Below are 20,362 nucleotides of genomic sequence, written 5' to 3' on the forward strand. Positions count from 1 at the left end.
CCCACTAGCACCTGGGTACTGGCTAAGTTCATTAATCTTTCTCAAGTTGAGTTTTCCCATCTCCAAGTGGAGAAAATAATAAAAACTGCCTAGCAGGGACACAGGGAAAATAAACATAATCTATTTTGATCACTCTTAGTACAGTGCACGGCCGCAGGTGCTCAATAAAAGTTATTTGATCATGTAACACAGAATTTCTGTCTATCATAACACACCTAAATAGTAACTCCAGTGTGCTTGGTTATAGTTTCAATATTTCATTTGATATCAAGCAGTAAGTTGGGATTTGTAAGACTTGATATAACAATTATCATCATGGCTATCATATACGACTGAAAAAGGTTAAAAATTAAACAAAAATATGCCAAAGGTAATTAAGCCCCAAGTGGCTATTCTAAAATGATCTAATAATTTTACATTAAAATAATTATAACCTCAAACTTCTAAGTCACTGCTGTGGTCTAGGCTTGAATCCCAGCAGTGGGACCTGGAACAGACCCTGACCCTCTCTCTCAGCCCATCTTCTCGCAGGTAGAAGGGAAAGAGTGAGCAGAATGGTGCCAGTTCTCCCTGAGGCCCACCCCTCTAGGGGCAGGCTCAGTACCCTCGGGCACTTTACCCTGGGCTGTCTCACTTTCCTTCATCCATAAGCACTGGTGTAGCAGAGTCACACTTACAGAGTTGTAACAGAATGAGAGCAGATAGATCGCACCCAGCTCTCAGCAAGAACTCAATAAAGAATGCCATTTCTCCTTATTTCTATTGCCATCCAGGGTTACTGTGAGCACTTTGTTATGTGACACAGGAGTCCAGCCTATCATAACGTGCCTGGATAACAACCCGAATTTGTCTAATGATAACCTCATTTCAGTAATTCATGTGACACTATGCAGTAAGCTAGGATTTATAAGACTTGATCTGACAATCATCATCACGGTTACCAGGTATTATCAAAAGAGGTTAAAAGTGAAACACATATGCCAAATATAGGTAACATAAAATAATTTAAATTTAATATAAATTTATATATCTATATAAACACAAATTATAAATTACACAAATATTAATATAAAAGTAACTTTAAATAGAAAAACATAAAATGTGACTTGTTAATGGTATATTATTCAAGAATAGAAGCATTGTCCTGGAGACTGTGACTTGATGCCAATAATGATGGTGACAATTTCTATTTCTGTTTGCCTATGTTGCTTTGTCACTGAGTAGGATATATAGACATGTACCTCATACATTCTGTGTATCCTCCGAGACAGCCAGGTGTTTGCATTCGAGGATGCAGCCTGGAGATGCGAAACAGGGCCCCAAGTGTCCTGCCGACTCAGAGGCAGAGCTGGGGGCTGGCTTTTCCTCTCTCACCTGCCTACTCGCTCTGGGAGGCCACAGGCGTGAAGGGATGCTGTGGAGAGCTGGGGAGGTGCAGCGGGGACCGGAGGAACCCAGCACTCCTGCGGGTTCTAGACAAGCTCACTTGGAAGTGGTAGAAAATGTCTGTCCATTAAGGATCCTGATGTATCTCATTCCAAACTCATCAGAGACCTCCGCCACCAGGGAAGGACACGTGTGCCACCAGGGTCCAGAGAAGGGGTACCAGGATCACAGAATCAGTCATTTCAGGGCCAGGGAACTTGGACTCTAGCTGGCTTTGCCCTGCACTTCGCGGAGGAAGACAGGGGCCCCGAGGATAGTGGGTGGGCCTTGGAGTCACACAATTAACGACTGCAAAAGATCCAGGCTCTCCCTCTGTACGCGTCAATCAGCTCCCCAAACAACCCAAGCCTTCATGGGCCCTCAAGCCTCCAACATCTGGAACTTATTTTTCTTTAACTTTACTTTTTATTATTTGATTTTGTCATGGTAAACATGACAGACATTTAACATGAGATCCACCTTCTTAAATATTTCAGGGCTCAGTACCGTGTTGTTGACAGAAGGCACAGTGCTGTAGAGGATACCTCTAGAACGTGTTCACCTTCCTTAGATGAAACTTGATTTCCCCATTTCCCTCTCCATGCAGTCTCTGGCAGCCACACTTGCACTCTTTGATACTATGTATCTGACTATTTCAGATACCTCCTGTAAGTGGACTCACATGGTATTTGTCTTTCTGTGACCGGCTAATTTCACTTCTAGCACCAATTTCACTTAATGTCCTCGAGGTTCGTTGATGTTGCCACACAAGGTAGAATTTCCTTCTTTTTTAAAGGCTGAGTGGTATTCCGTTGTACATCTCTACTGCATTTTCTTTATCCATTCATCTGTAGATAGACATTTAGGTTGTTTCCGCATCCCGGCTATTGTGAATAGTGCTGCAATGAACATGGGAGTGCAGAGTGCTTTTCAAGATCCTGATTTCAATTCTTCTGGATGTGGAGAGATCGGAACCCTTGCATGCTTTGGATGGGAATGCAAAATGATGCAGCCACTACTGGAAACATCGTGGAGGTTCCTCAAACAATTAAAAATAAAACTACCATACGATCCAGCAAGCCCACTTCTACATATGTAAGCAAAAGAACTGAAATCAGAATTGTGAAAAGATATCAACATTTGGAACTTTAAGAACAGAGTTTCACAGAAAAAACAAATGGCTCTCAATGAGGGTCTTTAACTGTCTGAACTGACCATCTCTTACTGAGATTTAAATAAAGGCGTGGAGGTTTAATCAAAGACAAGGATGTATGAATATCACGGGTGAAATATGGGAAATCTTTTCATGAAACTTCAGTTTAAAAATGGTGGCGCAAGAAAAGTTTCTCAAGTTTTTTTATCCCGTTCATACCTGAAATTGAAACCAACTCTTTTTTTATTGGCTGCTGTAGTGCTCAGGAAATTCAAATTGTTATACTTTTCACAAAGCTGTCCTTTACTGTGTAAATAACATTCCATTAGTATACAGTCATTTGTAATAAGCTTGGACTCAGAGAAGCAGCTGAAGCCCAGGAATAACAATTAAAGAAATGAGAGTAGGAAAGAGAACTCACAGGGAAGGTGAGACCTTGTGGCTGAACAACAGGGGCATCACCGCACCTGATACAGCAGCTCTAGGAGGGATGAATGATCACCTTCTTCTTAGTGGGGGAGACAGAGACTCAGAAATATCACCTGACTTGTCATCCAGCCAGATATCGGCAAGGAGATAATCAATTTCATGAATCCAAAATCCATAAATTATACTTACAGCCACTACCATTTTTTCCAATTTAAAATGTCCTTACATTTGTTTCTTAATTCTTTTTTTTTTTTTTTAAAGGAACAGATCTAATATGGAATCAGATTTGTTCTTCCCTATTACACTAGCTTCTTTGGTTGGAGAGCCCTGCAGAAAATACATGGACTCCCGTATTTTTTTTTTTTGGCTGTGTTGGGTCTTCGTTTCTGTGCGAGGGCTTTCTCTAGTTGCGGCAAGCGGGGGCCACTCTTCATTGCGGGCCTCTCACCATCGCAGCCTCTCGTTGCGGAGCACAGGCTCCAGACAAGCAGGTTCAGTAGTTGTGGCTCACGGGCCCAGTTGCTCCGCAGCATGTGGGATCTTCCCAGACCAGGGCTCGAACCCGTGTCCCCTGCATTGGCAGGCAGATTCTCCACCACTGCGCCACCAGGGAAGCCCCCTTAATTCTGTTTTTTAATGTTTAATTTAATTTCTATTTTATATTAGAGTACAGTTGATTTACACTGTTGTGTGCCACTATCTTGGTAGAAGACAAAACATCAAAAACAAACATACTTCATGGCCAAAGATTTCTAAACTGCAACCAGAATATGATCAACATATTACTTTACCTAAATAGCTACTAGTTTTTTTAAAAAAATCTTACAAATTGAACTGATAGGAAACATTTTCTAAGCAAAGAAACCAAGCCCCTCCTTCATTCTGCTTATGTCCCTCATTTGGCATTCCTGCCTTAGAAGAGACAGAAACTGGAATAAATAGAAAAAAAAAGCCATGCAGGAAAAAAATCAATGCTGCGCTTCTATCGTAAAAGAATAGATTGCTCCAGTGTACCATAATAACACCTTCCTGGAATTACATGGCCAGTAGATTAACTATGGTGGGGAAGAAAAAGAAAACGAAACTAAAATACCTAAAAACTTATATTAGGCTTCTTAGAAACATTCATGATATTACTCTGGATTTGAAAACTGATGTTATATTTTTTCATAAACCGTAATTCTGTAAATTTAGACACAAATAAAGCCAAAATACATGAACATTTTGGAAAGACATTCAGTTTTTACATTTATAATCATATGTATCACACACACACACACACACATACTCCAGTGACTACGTAGGAGATAGCCTACTCTTTCCTTAATATAATTTTTCTTTCATTAAACTGTTTTTAAATGTAATAATTGAAGTCAGTTTGCAATAAGAAAATGAAAGACCTGAAATGTTTTCTGAGTTCTTCGTATTGCAAAGTTTTAGAGACTAAAGTGCAAGATCAACTCAGGTCATCCATCCCTGTGGTTTCCCAGCAGAGGAGACAAACCTTGATATGGGAGTGGAGATCCCAGTGTTAAATGTCGAGCCACCGGGAACAGGACTGATATATTTCAGCAAAGAATAAATCTACCACATTTGAACTGTTTTCCTAGAACATGTGACTGTTCACAGATTCACCTGCCACATTTTCATAAATAATTAAAAATCTTAGCATCTGAAATATCAATAACTACATCATCCTAAACTGGATACTAAGATTTTCCTTGGTTGAAAGCTAGTTCAGGGTGACCTGGAAGAAAGTGCCTCTATAATCAGTGATAGATTCGATTAAAGTTACTGCAAACTTTGCCAGTGCGAAGGGGAAGAAATCTAATTGCAAATCCCAATAACAGAAATCTCCTTGGGTTGGACGTAATATCTGGCAAAGCACCTAATAATCCTCTTCTTCTCTCCAAATTTCCCAAGGCTATCTGGAGTGTGTGGTCTTTGCATCTCACAAAAACAACAACACAGAAACATCCTAAGCCTCAGGAGCCAAGGTTACAAAATTGCTGCAAAGACCAACTGGAAGACCAGTGAGGAAGGGCGCCAAGCCAGACCTTCTCAGGCTGAACCTCTCCACCAAAGCACCTGCACTGTCTTTGCAGCCACTCTGCAGTGCCAGCACCAGGGGCAGACAAATAAAGTGAAAGCCCAGCAGCCTTTGGTGCTCAATCATTCTGACAGATGACACAGGACGAGCAACAACAGGCCCTTGACAAGTGGAATTTTATTTGAGAGTCTAAAGTGTTAAGGGAAATAGGACCCGTTAAGGCAGAAGAAAAACAAAACCATCGTTTGTCTTTTATTCCCTCAGAATTGGCACCAAATGTGCTCTGACAATGGCCCCATAAAGGTTCTCAATCCTCAGTGTCTCAGGTTTGTCCACATTTTATAACTTAGCGCAGGCCTGATATGATGACCTTATTCCATTTCCCAAACCAAATATAGTGCCCAGAGTTAAGCAGACTGAAGTTTCTGTACTAGCTCAGAAATGAGAACTGGAAAACTCCTGGGGCAGTATATCCCACATGAGAATATTTATTCCAATCAGCCTTCAGGATACTCTGAATTTCCAGTATCTCCTCCAGACATTCTCATTAACCAGAAAGACTTACGTGATTCACAGCATCTAGTGCCTCGATGTGTCATGTCTATGGAGCATTTAATGTTTGCAGTATATCTAGTGTCTGCTGAGGATCTTGTGTTTGCAGAATATCTTGTGTTTGCAGAGCATTCAGAGTTTGTAGGACACCTTGTGTTTCCAGAGCATCTCGTGTGTGCTGACTCTGGACTCCCAGCTCTAGACTGTGGGCTGGGGATGAGGAGGGCTACTCACCACACTACAGCCCGCACAGTCAGGACCATTCTCGCAGGTTCTGCGGCGAGCTTGAATGCCGCCTCCACACTGTGCTGTGCACCGTTCCCAGGGACCCCAGCCTGTCCAGAACATGTGTGGGGGGCACAGCAGATGCTCATTGCAGTATCTGTAATGAGGAAACCAAGAGGAAAAAAGCAAGGGTTTAGTGGAACGTGAGGCCACAGGCTTTCCACTCTCTGGCCCTGCACGGAATGTTGAACCCATGGGCATGCTCCGCGTGAGGGGCGTTTCGTGTTCCGGGTGGTCACCCAGGGAAGGAGGCGGATGTGGCGCTGGCCATGCTGTGTGTGCACAGACAGTGGGATGCGGAGGAGACAATGAAAAAATGTTAGACTCACAATGCAGGATGGATCTTCCTGTGCAGCCAATTAGAGGAGAAACAAACAAAAAACCCTTCAAACAGACACTCAAAAAATGAGAACACATAGAAAATACCTAAGTAGGGCATGTATCTTCTAAACATAAACACTGAAAGATAAAGTAGGTTATGAATATAAAGGCAGCAAATTGTATTTGGAATTCATTTCTCATCCTCGAATCAAATAAGGCCCGTAATCCTACTAATATAAGTCAAAGAAAAGTTAGTCTAATTTTAGCATGAAGCTTCAAGTCACATACTGCCAAGTTATTGTATTTTTAAATTTATTTGTAGACTCTCAGAATGATGTCCAGCTACCTTAATTTAGATGACCACCTGTTACCCAAAAAGAGTTGAATTACTATTGACAATTAGTCCTAATTTTTAGTGATTGACTATACTTCTACATGTACAGTCATACTGCCAATTTTTAGCCAAATATACATGGCTTTCCTTAGCCTTACAAGGATCAAATTTCTCCTCATCTTTAATACTACAAGTGAAATAAAGCGAAGGGAGGAAAACAAACAAAAAATAAGAAGGAAACAATCTGGCAAGGCACAGGTTTACAGCTCATAGGGAAGATGTTATTCTGAATGTTGCCACACTTAATGAGACACATTTGGCAATTGTGTCTCGCTAAGTGCTCAGAAACACAAAGAGTACTTCCCTATCACAGGTGTGTCCAACCTGAGATGCATACAGGGAAACAGACCCAAGTCCAAGATGTGCAGGATAGAACACACTATCTTTATTTCCTTATTGAAGTAGACTTAATTTACAATGTGGTGTTAATTTCGGATGTATAGCAAAGTGATTCAGTTTATATATATATATGATATACATTATATATATATTTTTTCATATTCTTTTCCATTATTGTTTATTATAAGATATTGAATATAGTTCCCTGTGCTATACAGTAGGTCCTTTTTTTTTTTTTTAACCTATTTTATATGTAGTACTGTGTATATGTTAATCCCAAACTCCTAATTTCTCTCTCCTCCCTTTCCCCTTTGGTAACCCAAGTTTGTTTTCTATGTCTGTGAGACTGTTTCTGTTTTGTAAATAAGTTCATTTGTATCATATTTTAGATTCGGCATGTAAGTGATATCATATGGTATTTGTCTTCCTTTCTGACTTACTTCACGTAGTATGATAATCTCTAGGCCCATCCATGTTGCTAGAAATTGCATTATTTCATTGTTTTTTATGGCTGTGTAGTATTCCATTGTATATGTATACAACATCTTCTTTATCCATTCATCTGTCCATGGACACTTAGGCTGCTTTCATGCCTTGGCTATTGTAAATAGTGCTGCTATGAAGTGGGGTGCATGTATCTTTTTGAATTAGAGGTTTTTTTCCTGGATATATGCCCCAGAGTGGGATTGCTGGATCATATAGCAATTCTTTTCTTATTTTTTTAAGGACACTCCATACTATTCTCCATAGTCAGAAAACACTATCTTAATGAGCAAAAAATAGAGGTAAACAGCTGATTTCCAGAATGTAAGAGAGGTAATTCGGGGAATGTAGTTTCTTGACAGCAAATGTTGATACGATTCAACCGTCTTCCCATCAAACCAGGGACATTTAATGAAGAATGTGATGGATTCCGTAACAGGTAGAGCCATGAAAAGCAAGAAGCCAGGCCAAGCTGAAGGGAGTCAACAGGATGAAGCACAGTGAGCATCAGTGGGCATCCTGGAAAAGAACAGAAGGTAGGAGTGGGAAGAGTGAAGTGAAAAGGGGATTGAGGGGCTTCCCTGGTGGCGCAGTGGTTGGGAGTCTGCCTGCCGATGCAGGGGACACGGGTTCATGCCCCGGTCCGGGAGGATCCCACATGCCGCGGAGCGGCTGGGCCCGTGAGCCATGGCCGCTGAGCCTGCGTGTCCAGAGCCTGTGCTCCGCAATGGGAGAGGCCACAACAGTGAGAGGCCCGCGTACCGCAAAAGAAAAAAAGGTGATTGAGGAGAAGTGAATAGAAAAGGCAAAAGGAGTGGAATGATCTATCTTTACACAAATAGGGTGGAAGAATTTGAACTTTATTTGCAAGGAAGCAAGGAAATCCCACCAAGCTCCAGAGACAAAATAGCACCGTCAGAGTTAGAGTGAAGGCTGGACTACAGGAGTTGGTGTCTCCTCATCCTGCTGGCGCTGGAGCCCCTGAGGTGAGAGGAGCTCTCCATGCCTGAGTGAGGGTCTGAGCCTCCAAAGGCTCAGGTGAGGGGTCACGTGCAGGACGAGTTTCTGGAGCAGATGCTGGCCAGGAGGGCATAGATGCCAGCCACCTGAGGGAGAGATAGCCCAAGGTGAACAAAGAGGGTGGTGATGGCAAGGGAAGGGACGGGACATCACATCCACGGCGTCTGGTAGAATGGGAAAAGATGGCAGCCGTGTGGACTACAGAAAAGCAAATAAGTAAACAGCAGAGTCCAAAGTCAGCCTCTCAAATGTAAGGAGGAGGCATGCTTCTAGGGAGAGAGGGTTGATATCTCACAGCGGAAGGAGCCTTCAGAGAGTCAAGAACCAATCAGGAAATGGTTAGGTCTCTAAATCTCCACATGAAAGAGTAGCCAGTGCAACTGAACACTTATCACTCTTCCTTGTGTGCTTGATTGTTTAAGACAGATAGTCCTCTGGGGCCCTGAGTCTGGGAGCTCAGGACTCTGGACAGTTTCACATGTGGGAAGGAAGGGGAAGGAGGCTCCTAATTAAGAGAGTGTGACCTCTAGATAGAAGAGCCAAAACAACACTGAGGACGCGATAGATGAAAAGCATCTGACCTCAGGAAGCCTGTGCAGATGTGTAGTTACCATAAGTAAAGCAAAGCATCCTGACTCCTTAGTGATTATTAGCATACATGTTGGTGCAAGGATTGTTCTGTGAGGCAACCGCCATTTGTTTTAAGAACGCGTTTGGAAGAAGTAAGTCAAGAAAGCTCAGAACGTCAGAACTTTCAGCATTTAATTCAAAATATCCATGTGTAGCTTCTTTCATTGTGGATAGAAGGCCACCTCCTGTTTCCAAGGTGATTTTGCCCATATTTAAAAAGGAGTCCTTGACTCCTTGACATGAATTTCAGCTTGCAGAAACAAAAACAAACCAACAATAAGAGTAGGGAGGGCAAAGGAAAATCTTACCAAAAATACTTATAAAACCCTCGACTTTTAATAAAAGGCACAGCAACTGAGCTCCCACTTCCCCACAGCAAAATAAATCATAATGCATAAATCCTTTCTCATCTCTGCCTACAGCAGGCCCTGCCTTGAACACACTCAGCATATTATTACAGCTGAAAGTCCACAGCTGGATAATTTGATAACTGCGTGTAGCATAGAAATTTCAACGAGTGTTATAAATGATTTACTTGGCCTCATTTTTAGGTGGTCAACAATGTGCTTTCCCCCTTCTCTTTCTCTTTCTATAGTAGTCCCATGACAAAAGGCACACCAGGATATGTGACTGTCGCCCTCTGCAAGGGAGGTCAGAGGGAACTAGAAATTGCCAGTTTGTCCCTTTATGTCTGGATTTCACTCACGAATTCAACCTGGGAGAGTCTGCTCAGAGGCTAAGCCCTTACAAGCTCCTAACTCTGGATTCTCTGCAATTTCAAGGGAGTACTGTCCCTCTGCCCCCCTAACTCCTTCACCCAACAAACACGTGCCACTGAGAGACGTACCTCTTGTTAAACTCCTGATTGGGCCTCTAGTGTCACAAACAACAATGGGCGTCTAAACTTAGTTACCTTGGTGACTCTGGGTGTACAAGGATTTTTATTAATTTAGGGATAAAATAGCTACACAGTAGACCAGCCACTGGTTCCTCATTCTCTAGTCCTTAACACACAGCTGGCTTTTACCAAATGATAAGTTAAACAGTTTTGAAATTTTATTTGCTCTCCTGGACCTCTAGCTTCTTAAAGCACGGACAGTCACAGATACATTTCATGATGCATTAAAAATTAAGATTTTAATTTTACCCATGACTACTCATTCTCATTTTGCATTTAAAAATGAATTAATAGCCCAGCAATATTTCTCCATAAATTATCCATTTTTCCACAAACCTAGTCTCTGTGAAGAGCATTGTCTTTCACAATCCTGTATAGACTAGACTTTCAATACCGTATCATGTTCCTTGTCCTATTTCTTCATGCTACAAATTGTGTTCTGCTGTGGTTCAATCCACGTTGGTTTCTCACTGAAACCTCTGTTAGCCTGAACCAATCAGAGCACTGTTAGAACTATTTTCTTCTTGGTTTGCTTTAAGTGATTGTTCCTTGGCTGGGCCACACTGGGATAATGGAATCTTTTGTGGCACCAGAGAAACCGTACATGTATTGAGTCCTCCATAATATTATTTTTTACCCCAAGGGAAAGCTAAGGGAACCAGTAGGATAGAGTGATGATAATGACTTGCAAAGAGCATCACTTTGGTTCATCACAGGATTAAGTAAACTTGCCCATGAAGACGAAGAAAAATCATATAATAAACCTCCTTGGTTCCTGGGTCTCTTAACTTTGGTAATGCAGTGGAAAGACTCTAGCATGGTCTTCATAAGCCTTGCTTCCTGGAATTCACATCCTGTGTAAACCCCTCCCACTCAGTGTGGGTGGGATCTGGAACTTGCTTCTAACCAATAGAATATGGCAAAGATGACAGGCTGTCACTCCCATGAATATGTTACATAACAGTGTAATGTCCTTCTTTCAAGAAATTCTCTCCCTTGCTGGCTCTGAAGTAGTAAGCAGCCGGATGCGAAAGGCCCAGGTGGCAAGGAATTGTGGGCAGCTTCTGGATAACAGCTTCAGTCCAACGACACGGAAGGAACTGAATGTGGCTGACAACCACGGGATTTAGGAAGCAGTCCCCTCCCCTCTCCTACTGAGCCTCAGATGTGACCATGGCCACAGTCTACACCTTGGTGCACCCTTGTGAGATCCTGAAGCAAAGGACCCAGGTAAGCTCTGTCCAGACTACGAAACCACAGAAACTGTGAGCCAATAAAGCATGTGGTGTTTTAGGCAGCTAAGTGTGAAGTAATATTATTATGAATGACAACTAAGACAGATCTTGGCACCTAGGCATGTAGTGCTACTGTAAGAAATATCTAAAAATATGAAAGAGGCTTCAGGACTAGAGAATGAGTAGAAACAAGCAGAATTTTGAAAAGCATGGTAGAGAAAACCCAAATCACCTTGAACAGACTGTCGGTATACATGTAGACTTTGAGGATGCTGCCAGTGAAGGTTTAGAAGGAGATAAAATAAAGAAGTAAAGCTCAACAACAACAAAGCAAACCCAATTAGAAACTGGGCAAAGGCCTATACATTTTTACAAAAGGTATACAGATGGCCAATAAGCACATGAGAAGATGCTCAACATCATTCATCTTAGGGAAATGTAAATCAAAACAACAATGAGACACTATACTTGCTAGAATGGCTATAATCACAAAATGAAAAATAACAGGTGTTGGCAAGGATGTAGAGAAATTGGAACACTTGTACATAGCTGGTAGGGATGTAAGTGATGAAGCCAATGTAGAAAACAATTGTGCAGTTGCTCTAAAAGCTAAACATGGAATTAATATAGGACCTAGCAATTCTATACATATATATACACACACACTCCTACATATATACACAAAAGAACTGAAACAAGGACTTGAACAGATACTTGCATGCCAGTGTTCATGGCAGCATCATTCACAGTAGCCAAAAGGTGGAAATAACCCAAATGTCAACTGATAGGTAACTGGGTAAACACAATATGAGGCAGCCATGCGGGAGAATATTATTCAGCCTTAAAAAGCAATGAAGTTCTGATACATGCTACAACATGAACGAACTTTGAAAACAATATGCTAAGTGAAATAAGCCAGTCATAAAAATATTGTATGATTCTACTTATATGAAATCTCCTAAATAGGTAAATTTATAGATTAAAGGTTATCAGGGGTTGGAAGGAAGAAATAATAGGGAGTTATTGCTTTTTGGTTTCAGAGTTCCTGTTTGGGGTGATGTAAAAGTTTTGGAAATAGTGTTATGGTTGCACAATACTGTAAATGTAATTATGCTACTGAACTGAACAGTTAAAAATGGCAAATTTTATGTGTTTTATATATATATATATATATATATATATATATATATATATATCTTTAGCTCAATAAAGAAACTAAAAGAAGATAGGATCATATTATTAGAAGCTAGAAGAAGGGAGACCCTTGTCATACAACGAAGAGAGCTCCCAAATTTGTTACCGCAGTTATATGGAAAGCAGAATACATAAGAGTGACTTGGGTTATATAGCTAAGGAAATTTCCAAGCAAAGTGTTGAAGGTGCCACCTGGTTTCTTCTTGCTGCTTATAGTAAAATGTGGAAGGAAAAATAATTGAGGGAAGCAATATTAAATGGAAAGAAACAGGTCTGGATGGTTTTGGAAATTCTTGGCCTCTCCTGATGGCAAAAGATGCTAAAACGAAGAAGCAGATTCTGAGCACTGTCAGGAAAGGTGGACATAGAGTAAAAAGCTGAGGATGTGACTGTACAACCTTTTGTTAAAACCTCAGAAACATCAAAAGATCAGAGTAGTGTTCAGTCATACAAGGAGTCCTTTCAAAAGGTCAAGAGAAAGAGTCGCAGATCTTTTCAGTCACAGGCAAGCTGGAGGGTGTTGTCCCTCAGCCATCTCAGCAGGAACCCCAGGTAGAGAAGGGCTATCTCAAAAAGATCTATGGGTGTAGATCTCTTCAGTAGAGTAAACCCCAAGGAAATTCACAGAAGACTTATAGAGTTTATTTCAGCAAAAAGATCGCCAGCTTAGACTGAAATGTATGGAGAAAGTACAGATGAAATGAGGCTGTTGGAAACGCAGACTTGTACTGGCAGGAAGCAGGCTGATTAAACTGCCCAGCTGGAAGCACATGCTACCTTTCATGAGAAAGGAAGGATGATTCAGGAAACAGAAGTGAGAGCCCAGAACACAGAGCTAAGAATTGTGGAGAATCATGGCCAAGCCTTGAAACTTAATCAAGCAACTCCATACACTTGTCTGAATAGATTTCAGAATTTCAAGGGAAATTTCTTTGTACTTTCCATTTCCCCCCTTTTTCAACAGAACTCTCTGTAGCTGTAACCCTTTGCCTGTCCCACCATGGGTTCACTGGGTGTGTTGGTGGCAGACAACGTGTCTCTCATTTTAAAGATGGACAGACTGAGATGAACTACACCCAGGAAGGCTCATTCACATATGGGTCTGACTTAAATAAGGTTCTAGACTTTGGGGAAATGATTGAATGGTATAACATTTTGTGGAAACTTGGGAGGGGAGAAATGCATTTTGTACACGTCAGGGACACAGAATCGACGCTGGCAGATAAACTATATGGTGAGCCCAATGATCCCTGCCCTTCTGATGTTCGTATCCTGTGTCATGTCCCCCTCTTGATTGAGGACTGGGTCTGTAACTTTCTTGTAGCCAATAGAATATGGAATGGTGGTGGTTTGTCGCCTTTGTGATGACATTACATAGGAGAGTGATGTCCATTTTGCAAGGAGATTCTCTTCCTTGCTGGATTTGAGGAAGCAAATGACCATATTGGGAAGGCTCACTTGGCAAGAAACTGAGGACCGTCTCAGGCTGACAACTAGTGAGATGCCCAGATCCCAGACTGACAGCCCACAAGGCACTGAATGCTGATAACAACCACATGATCTTGGGAGTAAATCCTTCCTCAGCTGAGCCTCAGATGAGACCACAGCTCTGGCTAAGCAGAGAGCCCAGATGAGTCATGTAGGAACTCCTGGTCCACTGAGACTTGAGTTAAAAAATGTGTGTTGCTTTAAGCCATTAAGTTTGTGTCACGCAGCAGGAGACAAATACAGACAATGACATTTGCATTTTGATAATATTTATACACAGAGGTCCATTGCTTCATCCTTGCTGGTAGCCTTTTTAGGAGTCAGTGCTTCTATTCAGTTTCTGCTACTCAAGAAAATCACTTTCCAGGAAGTTTCAGAACAGAAAAACAAAATGTCCATGCCTTTTAAAGTACAGCTAGAATATAAGTTACATATTTTCTTTATCCATTATGTAGAAAAAATGATGTAGCTATTTCTGAGATCTCTGTTGCAATAAAGCTCTCATTGAATTTTTCATATATTGGAGATTTTATCCCAAATCAAAAGTCACTGACTGTAGTCCTAACCTTAACTTCGGGACTTTCCCAGGAGAGCCAATTTATTCATTTGTGGCCACTCAGGAGTTCTTTATGGTTGACGGTGTTCAAATAAACACAATGTGATTTTATTAATGATTGTGTATGTCTAGTCCATCGTCTTTTGTACCTTCTCAGGGAGACAAGGCTCTCCTTTAATCTCGAGTTTAGTTCTCAAATTTCCCTTTTTTCAGAATCAGAATGGTATTTCTTTATATTACTTAGGTAGAGAGACTTCCTGCATAACATGGCAAAGAAACCTAAGAACCGTTTGTTTGTGAAGACCAAGAAACTGATATCGTGTGTTTGTCTTTTCTAGTTTTCATTATTTTCTTGAATCCTCCCTAGAAAGGCAGTTCCAAAGGGAGACTTCCCTGGGCCACAGGCCTTGTTCTTATCATCCAGGCATCTCTTACTTAAGTCCCAATGTTCCCTTCTTAAGCAAATATTCATCTAGCCCAAATGAGTGTTTCTTCTGTAAAATAAGAATATTTTAAGTGTAAGTTCCCCAAACACATTAGCCATCCTGATCTCTTTCTGAAAATGAAGCTTTATGAGCACTCGTAAATGGATACGGAACATACACCTATGTTAACCACAGAATTAACCAGCTTCTTCCTTCCTGCGTGCTCAGCCTGGGAAAGGTGATAACAGGTGTGAGGTTGTGGAGGTGCCGTGATCTTAGGAGTGGCTTCGCACAGATGAAGGCGACTTTGCCTGAATGGGCTCTATTACGTGACAACGTATAGCATTTTACAACTTCCAACCAATTTAAATCTTATAACCCTGGGAAATAGCAGGGAGACAACTTCCCCATAATCGGCTTTCCCACTTATCAACTGGGGTCAGATTGGAAATGACAAGCTTATGCAAGTCTGTCACTGGGGACTACTACAAAAGCGACCCACCCTGCTTTGTAAAAGTCATCCTTCATTTTTCTCTCTGAGTCAAAAGAACAAAGTCTTAATTGGTGATTTAGGAACACAGTGAAGAAAGAAAAAAAAAATGATTCCAGTTAATTTCAGGTTGTGATAAGTATTTAGTAAAGAGTTACCTATACACTAAGCCTGTGGTTTTGTCTATATAAATATTAATCACATAGCAAATAACTGCATACAGTATTTTCCGGAGACTCCCACTGAACCCATTTCACTGGCTATAAGCCTTACTACATTCTAATTAAAAAGTACTGAAAGCCAGCTTGTTTCTCATGGATCAATAGGATAAGTTTATGTGATATGGGGAGTAAGAATCCTGAAAGTGATGTGAAATTCACCTACTTGGATTTTCTCCCATAAACGAGAATGTACTTTAAATATGCAAGAAAGAGTCAATTATGACAACTGTAGATTTTATGAGGCCAAAACCAAATGTCTGAGTCTATAGAAAGCAACAAACTGTTAAATGCGAGACTGAACTCAAACGTCCCTATGATGTGTGGAAAGCTTAAAATACACGTGGAAAAGGATCCCCCCTTCTGGGTTGTCCTGCAGCTTCACTGAGGGTACCTGTTAATAGACAAGTGCATAGTTGTAAATATAACCAAAATACTGACTATGTTCTCACCTACATGCCAGTGCTTAATTTAGTTGTGATGGAAAACTTACCTCATCCGAGCAATACCATCTGGACCCAGGACCAGCTCAGGCCCTATTCAGGATTGGAGGTTTGAGACTTGAATTCAATTCTAGTTGAATTCTAACAAGAACAATCATTCTCCAGCAGACCCATAGGCTTAGTCTCTGGGGAGCCCAGCACAGAGATGCCCACTGTCCTTGCATCTCCAGTCCCTTGGAAACTGCTCAGCTGAATGAACTGTGCAGGCTCCGCGGCGGCCCAATGGTGCTGTCAACCCCAAGCTTTGGTCAAAATTAAAGAATGCCAGGAAAAGAGGAGGGTCATTCAGCTCAACAGAAAGGGATGCCACAGATAAGCCGAGCCGTATCCAAAACTGAAGCTGCAGGGGAACCGACCACACTGGGATGACAGTAAGCGCGAGAATGGCGATGCCGGGAGCAGAGAGGGTACATACCTTTCCTCGCGGTTCTGTCCCACACACACCCGGCCCCCGTGTCGCGGAGTAGGGTTGCTGCAGGACCTCTGGCGCACCTGGAAGCCGATCCCGCAGGTGGTGCTGCAGGGAGACCACAAGGTCCAGGGGGTCCAGCCTCCACTCCTGGGGGAGGAAGCCACGGGGTCATTGGGTCCAACTGGCTCGGAGCCCAACCTCTGTCTGCACCCGCGCCCAAATTCACACGTTCCCGACACAGACCACTGACTGTGGGCTGTGAAGGAAAAGCCCGCAAAGAGCCATGGGAATAAAGGTCCTATCCAGGAACCTCAATCACTGTGAGGTTTTCTTCCCCACGTATCTGATTTTAGAATCAAAATAGAAAATCTGAGAGTCAGGTTTTAGCAATATTAGGAACAATTAAGAAAGTTTAGTTATGAAAACATTAAACTATAAACTAATGAAAAATAACGTTATTTCACCGAAAAGCAGTTAGAGATGAATCCCTGAAACCTGAGAGTTTATGAATTTAGTTGACTTGTACCATGTCAGTTATCATCTATGAAAACTGCACATTTGAACAAAATACTCATCTAAATGTTTATTTTAAAAACCTGTTAACATCAGTGAAAATCAGTGACTTTCTCGATGGCATTCACATTGATAAAGAGCACCGTAATGTGCGAAGTTTTAAAACAAGCTTTATTAAAAATGAAGAATGGGTATTTTAAATTCAGATTCTTGGCTATTTTCTTGCAATTTGACAAAGACGTAGTATATAAATAGGAAGTGCAAATTGCATATATCTTTATTTATGTTGTTATACATATAAAATAAGGTAGATATATTAAAAATGTAAAATAAAAGAAAATGAACCACTTTTATAAAAGTGGTTTACAAAATAAACTGCTCCTAGCAGCTAGAGAAAATTTTTGTTTGATATTGTATTTTTTCCTTAACATGGCTGCATGTAGAATATTCATAATTTAAATATCTCCCTTAGCAGTTTGTCCCTGCTGTTTAAAAACAAGCTATAGGAATAAAAAAAATTTTTTAAGTATTAAAATATCTGTTAAATCCAGAGTCCAAACTCCCACATACATGGTTTGCGGCATGTAGAATTTTTTTTATTTCTCTAATTGCATATGTGTTTCTAAATAGCTGTTACCCTCATCTATAGGATTGATAGTTCCACTGAAAAAAGTCAACTCACATGAATTCTTATTTTACTTTATATGTTCCTTTAAAAGCATGGCGGTCCACAGCTCAAGGTACAAACAACAAATTACATATGTAACTTCTAACACAATTTCAAATGAAAGTTCCTCTGAGAAAATATTTAGTGTATTTCATATTTCCCTACTTTATTTTCTGAAACTTAAAAATAATCTCAATAAAATATAAAGTGATACCTCGATGTACAATACAATAACAAAGCTGCTTTGTGATAATTTAACCAAAATAACACAAAATAAGACAGACTTCCCAATTTGCTTCTAAAAGTAATTAGTACCTTATACGTCATTACCTACACAATTTTAAAAAATATCCAAGTAATTCATTGAATTACATGCAAAAATAGCAATTTCAACATGAATAAAATGACAGTTTTACTTTCAAAGTTTCTTTATGTATGAAAAAAATGGTTAGATAATGCAGGAAACACTGCTTCCAAAATTGTTTGGAAATTCTTAATTTCCTAAACCTTTTAACAAACGTGACATCTGATGATATAGTCTACTTACAATCTATGGAACCTGCTGTATACAGGGAGGTAGGTAAGTGGAAGTGTTTGTAAATAATAGGAGTATAATACCTGAGGGAATAAATGAATATATTGTCCCTGAGTGTGACTATTCTATGGAGCTGGGTTTGCACAACTTAGAAACGCTGCTTAGCGGCAGATGTAGTAGCAGGCAACCAAAGAAGTAAGCATATATCAGCAGATGGATCATTTTTGTGATTAAGTCAGTCCAAAACAATCCACTTATGCATTTAAAACATCACTAAAGCAGGTTCGTTTATTTGAATTTTAGTCTTGAAATAACCACTGATTGTATCACGGCTCTGCTTAGTGAATGACACTCCACAGCTAGAACCAGAGCCGAGGAGGTATCGATAAACAAGTCACAGTGAGGCCTGTGATCGTCCTTGTTTTCCATGAAACAATATAAAAAAGAATATTACTCATTGACTATAATCTTCCAACAATAACAGTTCTATGGCTTTTATAAAGTTTCTGCCAGGCATCCGTGGAAACCAACTTAGCTTTCTAGAAATAATGCAGCACGTAATGCAAGGTTGATATGTTGTAGTTTTCTGTAATAACACAAATAATGTCATCTCTGTAGCCCTGATGGGCTCCTTTCAACTTTGTGCAGTGATCTGAGCTGGCCTATGGAAAAGGTGAGCAGAGGGCAAAATCCGCCCTTGTGGCTTGCCTTTCCTTATCTGACGGACCTTCTCCCCTTGGGCAGGCAGAGCCCTCACGCCCTGGGTTCCCGTATGGTGTGGTCACCCAACGTGCTTTTCAGTGTTAGTGACGTCACAGACAACTCGCCCAGAGGTCTCTGCATTCTATATAGGCTCCTGGAGAGAAGATAACACTTAATAAAAATATCCTACATGAAGTGAGGTGGAAGAGTTCGGAGACTGATCCAAGAAGCTTTCCTGGTGCTGGCTTTTTAAATTTTTTTATGTTTTTTATTGAAGTGTAATTTACTTCCAATGTTGTGTTAGTTTCAGGTGTCCTGGTGCTTGTTTTAAAGTATGAAATATTGCTGTGGTCACAGTGCTATAGGTGATGCGGGGAAGGGAGGACCAAATTGAGTACAGTTGTAAAAGAAAAATCAAACAAACAACAACAAAACAATATACAAAGGAGACAGGGAACCTACTCCACGGATCACACTGTTTGAACCATTCTCCGGCAGATGTTAGCTGAGCTGGGACGTTCGGAGCAGAGCTGTGTGATTAAGGACTTGGCTTCTATCTCCCAGCTACTGGGAGATAGTGCGCAGTAGTGGACGCTGTGGTCTGCCTTTCTCCAGATGCTGAGGGTGTTGGTGGTTACGACTCTCAGGTGAGAGGATCTAACAGCATCAAAGAGCTGCCAGCTCTGGAGCTTCCTGTGCGACCAGCTGAGGTCTTTGTGCGGCCTGCAGCCCAGCTCTGCCCAGCTTCCTGCTCCCCTCCCCCACTCCAGCTGCAGATGCTCAGAGCCCTCTGCAGTTTCATTCCCGCACACAGATGATCTCGCTGTCACTGGTTCTCTGGACCAACCCAGGATGGACACAGGTTTTGCTCCTAGAGAAAAGTCCCCTAAGAAGGTATAAGTAAGGACTTCCCTGGTGGTCCACTGGTCAAGACTCTGCTCTCTCAATGCAGGGGCTGCGGGTTTCATCCCTGGCCGGGGAACTAAGGTCCCACCTATATGTATGTAGAACTGAATCACTTTGCTGTACACCTGAAACTAACGCAACATTATAAATCAACTATATTTCAATAAAAAAAAATTTAAAAACAGAAGGTATAGGTAACAAACGTTGAGAGTTGCAGACTTATTGTATTTAGATGACAAAGTCCCGTCAAGGCTTCAAGCCTTCCTTGACATTCTACCTTTCTGCTTAGCTAGTTCCAATTCTCTCTCTCTCTCGCTGTTCCTCCCTCCCGCCCCAGGAATTAGAATTCAGAAGTGACATACACATTCCTGTGTTCATTTTAATTATAAAATTAAACCAGATTTTACTGATTGATAGGAAGTCTGACTTGACCCTGGTTTGATAATAAAGTCTGGCTTAGCTAATTACCTTATCTTGTGGGTTCATTTCCATAAATTGAACGCCTTTAATCTGTGGCTCCAAGATAGTGAGAAAACAAA

General features: G+C 41.0%; 1 protein-coding gene across 7 annotated transcripts in view; it reads right to left on the reverse strand.

Annotated features, from left to right (window-relative positions):
* SEMA5A (semaphorin 5A) overlaps nucleotides 1-20,362 on the reverse strand; it is a 479,761-nt gene that overhangs the window by 55,451 nt on the left and 403,948 nt on the right. For all 7 annotated transcript variants that reach the window (XM_033852756.2, XM_073802003.1, XM_019951068.3 and 4 more), the window contains 2 exons: nucleotides 16,504-16,647; nucleotides 5,844-5,991 (listed from right to left, as the gene is read on the reverse strand). In XM_033852756.2, the coding sequence (XP_033708647.1) occupies nucleotides 5,844-5,991; nucleotides 16,504-16,647 (292 nt within the window). The remainder of the gene's footprint in view (nucleotides 1-5,843; nucleotides 5,992-16,503; nucleotides 16,648-20,362) is intronic.

Source organism: Tursiops truncatus, chromosome 3 (assembly GCF_011762595.2).
Source record: "Tursiops truncatus isolate mTurTru1 chromosome 3, mTurTru1.mat.Y, whole genome shotgun sequence".
NCBI classification, from domain to species: Eukaryota; Metazoa; Chordata; class Mammalia; order Artiodactyla; family Delphinidae; genus Tursiops; species Tursiops truncatus.